Raw genomic sequence first — 8,973 nt, 5'->3', positions numbered from 1 at the left:
CTTCATAACCTAAATAACATTAAGGAAATGGAGAAAATAAATTATTAATTTATTAAGGAGTTAATAATTGATTAGAAATTATTTTGGTAATTAATTAATTTTTTTTACTTAATTAAAGAGGTTGAATATTAACTAATTCTTAGACATTAATTGGAATATTATAGAAGCTCCTAGAGCATTTAGATGGGTGGTTTTTCCTGCTCCATTGATAGGGATAAAGTAGGTTTAAATTAGATAAGGATTAACCTAAGAATTTGAATCATTCTAAGATTTTATCTTCAACCTTAAAATAGACTGATAGGGGCCAAACATTAAAGTTGCCCTTCCTTATATTTTCATCCATTCTCTCTCTCTCTCTCTCTCTCTCTCTCTCTCTCTCTCTCTCTCTCTCTCTCTTTCTCTCTCTCTCTTTTTCTTTCTCTCTCTCTCTCATCCATACAAAAATTCAAACATCTCTCATAGGGTTAGAGAATTTTGACTAAATCCTAGTCTAGGGTTCTTCCTTTTTTCTTTTGGATTTTGTGGGTCTAACTTCATTAAAGTGATCCTACTTTAGATCCTTCGTCCACTGCAATCACTGGCATTCATATGATCTCAAGCAAGAAATCAAGAGGTTAGTATGTTCTTTCTTGTTGTTTTTAACGTTCATTGCTATAACTAGTAAAACCTAGATCTAGGATGCATGCACACTTAGATATATCTTTTATTTATTTATGTTGCCTTAAGATAGTGTATTGATGCTAATAAAACCCAACAACATGGTCCATTAAATCTTCGCGAACATTGTTGTGCGTATCTTTACTACATATTTCTACAACTCTCAAGAAGTATTGTGGGATACCATATACAAATTGTTTACTTATAAGAAGTTCATCGTTTAGATTATATATACAAATAGTCTGACATTTCCTTTTAGTACTATATTATGTAATATGATATAAGAATGCATTCTCTTTGTTAATTTTTCTTGACCCCATGCTTATGCCTAGTGTTCACTATGTTTCATTTTTTCATAGGGATTCCAAAATCTCATTCCACATCCTTCCTTGCCGATTCTTACACTACTTCAAACCATTTTTGTTTTTTTATCTCATAGATATAGGCATGCTTTGAAAAATGCAGCATACGTACTCATGATATATCCCATTAACAAGTTAATACTCATGCATGTATTGATTTCTATTCACTACAAACAAAAAGTTATGTGTTTTTCTTGTTAAAATATCATTGAATATCGACAAATCATTAAGAACGTCTATGCCATTGTTTGGTCATACAACAACAAAGAACGTGTGTGAAAACCACAAATCTTGTGACACCATTGCTTCTAGCATTATATTCGGGATTCCATGATCACCTTGAGTGAATTTACCTCATAATTTATTGGAACAATTTCTTATGTCCAGTGTGCACAATCAATGTTCCAAGCATTATTAGGAAACTGTATGCATGCCTCAAAGAATTGTTCAACATTATTTCTTGTAGATTTCCGCAAATATATGTTGTTGTAAAGCTCTATAATATATTAACAAAACAAATATGTATATTTTCGTGTTGTTCTCTCAGACATATTCAAATATTCATTTGTGGCGTCCGCATCACATCTCAATTTAAAAAAATTGTAATTCTTTTCCAAATCATTAGCTATATGTATGTATATTTGTCTAGTCAAATGGAATCGTCATTTGAATGACATGCTTTCGCACAAACAATCATCGACAAAGTAATCATGTACTAGAAGTTCGTGTGTAGTTAAATGATCTTTGTTTATTATAGATCCAGTATTTCTAACATCCAAACTTTGTGCTTCTTGATCAAGAATGGTGCCTACGACTTTATCAAATGTGGTAAAAGCATCTCATTGTATGATAAAGAAGAAGATGAAGAAATTTCATCTTTCAGTTGTTTGTATAATGTTTATGAAAACAAAAGAAGACTGAAATGTTTGTGTGAAAAGTTATAAAATGTAAGGGTATTTCTAAGGTTATTTTTATAAAAAAAAAATTAACAGTAAAAACATTAAAGAGGTGATGTGCCATTTTTGGGTTTGAAATCGCATGAGCTTGGGCACGTCAACAATCTGCCTCGCTAGTGTTTACTTCGTGATCTACTATCCTTATCGTCACCACGCCCATAAGGCCGAAGGATATACTCCCCACGTCAAGTAGCGTGGAGAACTTCCAGGTCAGCAAACAACAGTGATCGTCAGTGTCCTAACGAAGAAGAAGATAGAGGAAGAGGGATGCAAGAGAGAAGAGAAGAGAGGAAGAGAGAAGAAGAAAAGTGAATGGCTGTTTGTGTCCCGTATCACACACCACAAAATGTCACGGCCATGGCACCGGGGATGGTGTGCGCAACTGTGTCCACCAGCCACGAGAGGAGCCCGTGGCATGCATACCATAAAGCTTAATTGTGACATGCGTACCGTAAAGCCTAATGGAAAACCATTTGATCAAACCCATATTTCAAGCAATTAATATACATAAAATCACGCTCATAACAAATAGCTTATACACTTCAAAAGAACAAATAAAAGGGGATTCAAAAAATAAACCGTAAAACCTCCAAAGGTTCAACACAATCTTGGCAACGGTCTACCATGAGACGAACTAGAGACCATGAGCCGATCACCCTTAACCATTTTTGACATCTGACCTTTCATCTCCCTGCAAACCTTCTCCAATTCCACCACTCTCCATTGCATCTTTTGAAGGTTCAATTTCACCACACCATCAGGATCAACGTCTTTGTGGTCGTACCTTGAGCTGCTTTTCGAGGTATGTTCTGCAGAGTCATAATGAAGATGGTCCTTGGCACCATTGTTGTTATAGAGCACCATGAGTTCCCTGCTGCTTTTGGTCAAAGGGGTGTCATGATCATAGTCGTTTACGTAGGAATAGTCATTATGGTCGCTGGTGTATGCAATTGGTATGTTCGAATGCTGTGAAACAAGCGCTTGGACTGCTACTCTTGGTGGGATCCTAGGATTTTTGGCTAGGTCTTTGCATGCTTCCAAGCTTAGCTTCTCGTAGTTCAAGCACCTACATAGCCTTGATCTTTCTTCCAACGATAGACATGGATGCGACTGTGAATTCAAACTCTTTTTGTTATATACAATCGGTAATTAATTAATACCTCACAAATCATGATTCTGAAGAATAAAGACACACGGTTAACCAATAATCAATCTTTGTTTAAATATATAAACTTATATATGAAATAGATTTTTACGCATTCAATATCATTTTGGATGTATGAAACAAATTGTACAGTTATAATCAATGAATTTGTCTTGGTTATAATAAAAGTTAAAAATCATATATTACAAGAATATTCACCCGTGTCATCCTTGGAAGGATATGTGGGGCCACGTGGAAAATCATAAAGATACCAAAGTAAAAAAGGTAAATAGTACTTAGAGTTGAGCTGAGATAGGGTGCAGTAGGGTACACACACAGCAATCATGTGGCCGTCCACTGGATTCTGGTCCATTTACTAGTTGACACAGACAAAGTGCATGCCTGCATCGTCCTACACCTTTCTCGCATCATTATTTTATTCCTTTTTTCACGTTCTATGTTTTTTTTATATATATAAATAAATAATTAATCTTACAATATAACTACTACCCCGTGGTTAAAGCATATAAATAGCAAAAATAAATTAATATATACAATAGTACGCACATTACTACTAGTTGATAGTACTTTACAGGCTTAAACAAAGGGGTATCGACTTGAGCCGTCCATGAAACCGGCTGAGCACTAGAAGCTATATATATATATATATATATATATATATATATATATATATATATATATATATATATATATATATATATATATATATATATATATATATATATATATATATATATATATATATATATATATATATATATATATATATGAGTTTTATCTTTTATCAGGTTTAGACAAATATGCTATTTTATGGTTCTAGTGTTGAATATGACATAGCAATAGATGGACAAAATACAGATACAAATATCGTTTTATCTGTAAATCGTCCAAATCTTATAATTCTGATAGATTATTATTTGATGAAGAAAGGGCCAAAATGGCAATAATGCATCCCTAGAGAATAATATTGATAGATGAGATAAAACGTCCTCAAATGACTTGGAAATATAAAATTGAATACGGTAGGGTCGATAATCAATATTTCCCTTGAGCATAGGTTACTATTATAATATTCTTAATTTTTTTGTTATAGAATTACAAATTTGTTTTTTCAATTAAGTATTTATAATAATTTAAGTATTCGTCAAACATACAATGACGGTTGATAAAATACAAAATATAAAAATTTAGTGTATCCCAAATTCCCAATTCCCAATTAATGTTAACAGTTATTTACAATAATATATATATATATATATATATATATATATATATATATATATATATATATATATATATATATATATATATATATATATATATATATATATATATATATATATATATAATTTTTAAAACAGAATCTTAAAAGCATAGTGATTTAATTACAAATAATTATATTTTGATAAAATAGGACAAACATGTAAATATGATTTAATATGTTTTATGGCTTTATACTCAAAAAAAGGAAATAGACGTATTTTGTCATATCTCTTGTAGTTTATGTTTTGTCTCCATGTTCATAGCCCCTATATATATTCATCCATTCAAAGGCATCTATTGACTTTCAGATACATAGCAAGATTCAATCAGTTAACTAATACAAAATCAAGAATATATTAAAGGATATTAATATTAATATGTAAATAATTATCAATTACAATGTAAATTATAAATAATGACATTGCATTTCAATGATTTATAATATAATGTTCAAGCTATAATTAGGTTTATATTACTTAATTAAATTACTCTATTATCTTCTAAAAGAATACATATTTTAATTAGGAAATCATTATTGTGACAATTATAAGTTTATGACAACCATCACACCAACAACAATCCCAAAATTCCATGTATCACAGAACACAGATATAAGTAGAAGATTTTTGCAGATATTTTATTCAACTAAAAGCAATACAATAGTAAAAAACAGTTTCTGTTTTATAAGTAGAAGATTTTTGCAGATATTTTATTCAAGTAAGTTAATTATGAGTAGTTTACGTGGGTAATTAAAAGAATTACCTCAAGATATATATCAATGGCTTTGTAGACACCATCAAAGCAATCTCTTGCACAATCTGGTAGACTCTCTGCAACCCCTAAAAATTTTGATATTTTCAAGTTCTGATCAGGTGCAATCTCCCCCAAATATTTATCAATTAACCCCCCAACTTTTTTCATTCTGTCCAAACACCCCCCCTCAACTTTATTACTCTCTCTTATCAATCTTAAAACAAGATTCACATCATACACACCACTTGATCCATTGTTACTCACCAGCAAATCATCCACTTTTGCTTGATCAAGAACCCCGCCGATCAATCTCTCTAACCCACCTCTACATTCTCTGCTCAAACCAAAACCCGAAACAATTCTCAATACCCAAAATAAACCTCTACAAGAAAATGCAGTTTTCCCCATTAGAATCACCCCATGAACTGCTGTGTCTGCAAGACCACCATAGTCACACTTTGAAAAAGATTGAATTTTTGATTGAGATGAGGTTTTTAGGTAATGGAGGAGGAATCTTGTGACGACAAGACTGTTGTTTTCAATGCCGTAAGCACCTAAGGCTTTTACAAATCTTTCTATTATAGCTGGGGGTAAAATTGCCATATCATCAAACCACCATAGACCTTTGCTAGATGAACAAGATGAGAGTCGTAACAAAGTACTGGACTTTACGGTACTGTCTGGTGAAGATGAAGAAGATGAAGATGGGAACAAAATGGTGGAATCTGAGTTTTGGGTAATTTTGATGATGAGAGTGGAGATGAGTTTTTCGATGATACCGGAAGAATCGGCGTAGGTGATGAAGGGTGCGCAATTCTTGAGACAGACGATGACGTCAGTCATAGACCAGTCGAACATCCGGTTGAAAACTTCGGTGGTTTTGGGCAAGAGAGTGTCGTTCATGGCTAAGAAAACAGCACAACAATGGAGGAGAGAGACGTTGGATACTGAGATATTGATTTCGCCATTGTTGTAGCAGAATCTTGAAAACAGTTCAAACCCATCTGACCCACCAGGGAAATCATTGATCTCGATTCCAGTTTTTCTGATCTGGGTTTTTCTCTTTTCTTTCTTGATGATCTTCCTTAACTTCCCCGAGAATCTTGATATCGTTTTCTGCATGAAACCCTAATCAGGTACCGAGAGATTTAAAAAAGAAAGAAGAAGAAGAAGTGATCGTAATTGGTACCTCGTGGAGATAGAATGTTTGTTGACCATTGATATGGACCTGCAAATCACAGAGTTCTGCCATGGCTGCTTGCAGCTAGTTCGCATTGAATGTGGAAGTGAACGAGTTCTACTCAATCCATGGGTGTTTTTTTCTTATTTAGGACCACATCAATTATAGGAATAATGACTCACGAGAGTATGCGTTGGCCAAAAACAAGAGTATATCCTTGTAGCACATGTAGGATTGCTTTGGCAAATATGGTGTAGGCTGCTATAAATAAACTAATATATATCCAAATGTTTTTGAGTCACGGATTGAAGTTTTTAACTCAATTTAGGGTGATTTCAATTTGTTTCGAATTTAAGATATAATATAACTACACAACTGGGAATTTTTTTAATCATTGTCCCGAGGAATGAATGGGTAGAAATATGGATTTTTTTAATCCATAATAACTTTCAAGATATCAAGTTGAGTCTTTTATCTTCACTCACGGGTGGTGATCATGGTAGGTTAGTTAATATAATAGATTGGTTTTATATCTTCTTGGTTTGTGGCTTGTGACTTAGTGGTCCGGCCGGTATGAGAAGTTTGATGAAAAGATGTTTTATGTATAGGATGCTTGAATTAGCGGTTCAAAAAAAAACGCTTTAGTTAATTACATGTATCTCCTACGACATACCAACTACTAAAACCAACTAATATCGGGTGCCTCGAGAATGGCCATCCGAACGACTAAATATGAAAAAAAAAATATTGGCAGCTCGACAATATTCGATTCCGGACCAATGAGAGGTGGTATAGGCTGGTTGTGGCTAGGGATGAGTATAAGCGGGTACCCGCCTCATTTGGCGAGAACCGAAACCGGCGGTTCCTAGAAAGTTAGAACCGGAATCGGAACCGCTCTAGGCAGTTTTTAAATGTTTGGAACCAATCCCGGAACCAGCGGTTCTGGTTCTGTGAGCGGGTAACCCGGTTACATTAATTTTGTTATCTTTTGTCGATAAAACCGCAACTTAGTTCGATCCAAATCAAATCAATTCGAACCAAAGACGGACAAAATCGGACCTATATATTCTAAACTGGTCTAAGTAACACACACACACACACACACACACACACACACACACATATATATATATATATATATATATATATATATATATATAAACCGGTTATAGCGGGTACCCAGCGGGTAGCGGTTCCGAAAAAACGAGAACCGGAACCAGAATCGCTTAAGGCGGTTCCATAACTTTAGGAACTGGAATCGAAAACGCCTTAGGCAGTTCCAGTTCCAAAACCGGCAGTCCCGAGGCGGTTCCAGTTCTAAAAGTGAGTACCCGGTTCTGATACGCATCCCTAGCCGTGACCCCCACCTGATACGGCCTTGCGACACACTAACAAACTACTCGGATGAAAACCTCACCACTCTTGTGGGCCGACATACTAGTTTGGTGAACCAAACAAGGGTTCCGATTTAGTGATCTAATTTTGCCATGTTATTTTGGACTATTTTGGTCTTCTTGTTGGTCATTTTATGAAACATCTCTCAATATGGTAGTTTTTAAAAGACTTATAAAATCATTTGATTCGAAGCAAAATGATTTTTCAAGTTCAAACAATATGGAATAAAGGTCCCAAATACCAAAATAACAATTTTTAGTTTAAAAGAGCAAGATTATGAAAATTCAATATCATAACATAGTTCAAGTTCACCGTACAAGTCGTGGCCTTTAAAATCTCATCGTTATCTTCTATAAATGTCCTCTAACTTCTTCAATCTTAGCATGCACATGTCGAAGTATAGTTAGGTAATAGAATATCTATTGAAAATATATATGAGGTTGACTTATTTAAAACGAGTAATTATGGCAATCGATACAATCAAGTCAAACTTCCAAAATCAATTTAATTAAAATCAACTAAGATTCTAAAGATTCAACAATCTAGTAAGGGTACTATAGACCCAAATCAAAGTCATAAGTCAAATTCAAAGTCAAAGAATATAAGAACCTATATACTCAAAATCATGTTCTGATGATAATGCTTAATAAAATAAAATCAAAAGAAATCCAATAATACAATAAATAAACAGGATAATACTGATGGGTTTATAGCACTATAACATCCCTATGGTGTTACAACCCTAATGTTTTGGATCTAAGTTTTCTCAAGTTATATATGTAATAAAATTATCTAAAGCATGAAACCTACAACTAGCATACAACTTTGATATTTGAAACATAAAAAGTAGTTAGATTAATACCTATTTGTTGTAGCCTTGTCCTTTCAAGAGCTTAGTACCTCAAGTGTGATACCTCTAATAAGTCACAAACACCAAAAGCAAATGGAGGATAATGAGAGATAGGCTAGGAGGCACACAAAAACAGCTAGGGTTCTTCTTGGAACTCTTTAGTCCCCTTTTTGGTGATGCTAGGGGTTACATTTATAGTGTGGAATTCCTAGGGTTTCACTTGTAAACCCTAATTCAGTTCCTTGGGCCTTTAATCCAATAATCCATATGATAAGCCCTTTGGACTAACTCTTCATGGACTCCCACATAAAATAGTACATCCTCATCAACATGGATCATTAGCCCAAACTATATGTATTACTGATTTACTTAATCAGTCCCCGTTAATTTAG

At 33.7% G+C, this 8,973-nt stretch overlaps 1 protein-coding gene across 1 annotated transcript; it reads right to left on the bottom strand.

The window, feature by feature from the left end:
• Nucleotides 1–2,447: 2,447 nt before the first annotated feature.
• On the bottom strand, nt 2,448–6,591 carry LOC111884456 (BTB/POZ domain-containing protein At1g50280). The gene is made up of 3 exons (XM_023880781.3): nt 6,346–6,591; nt 5,166–6,272; nt 2,448–3,085 (listed from the first exon to the last, which is right to left on the bottom strand). Exons 1-3 carry the CDS (start codon nt 6,406–6,408, stop codon nt 2,573–2,575), a joined length of 1,683 nt encoding a protein of 560 aa, XP_023736549.1. The 5' UTR covers nt 6,409–6,591; the 3' UTR covers nt 2,448–2,572.
• Nucleotides 6,592–8,973: the final 2,382 nt, after the last annotated feature.

This window comes from Lactuca sativa, chromosome 3, assembly GCF_002870075.4.
Source record: "Lactuca sativa cultivar Salinas chromosome 3, Lsat_Salinas_v11, whole genome shotgun sequence".
Taxonomy (NCBI): domain Eukaryota; kingdom Viridiplantae; phylum Streptophyta; class Magnoliopsida; order Asterales; family Asteraceae; genus Lactuca; species Lactuca sativa.
Note: the sequence above shows the minus strand (reverse complement) of the source record. Positions and strands in the feature narration are given on the sequence as shown.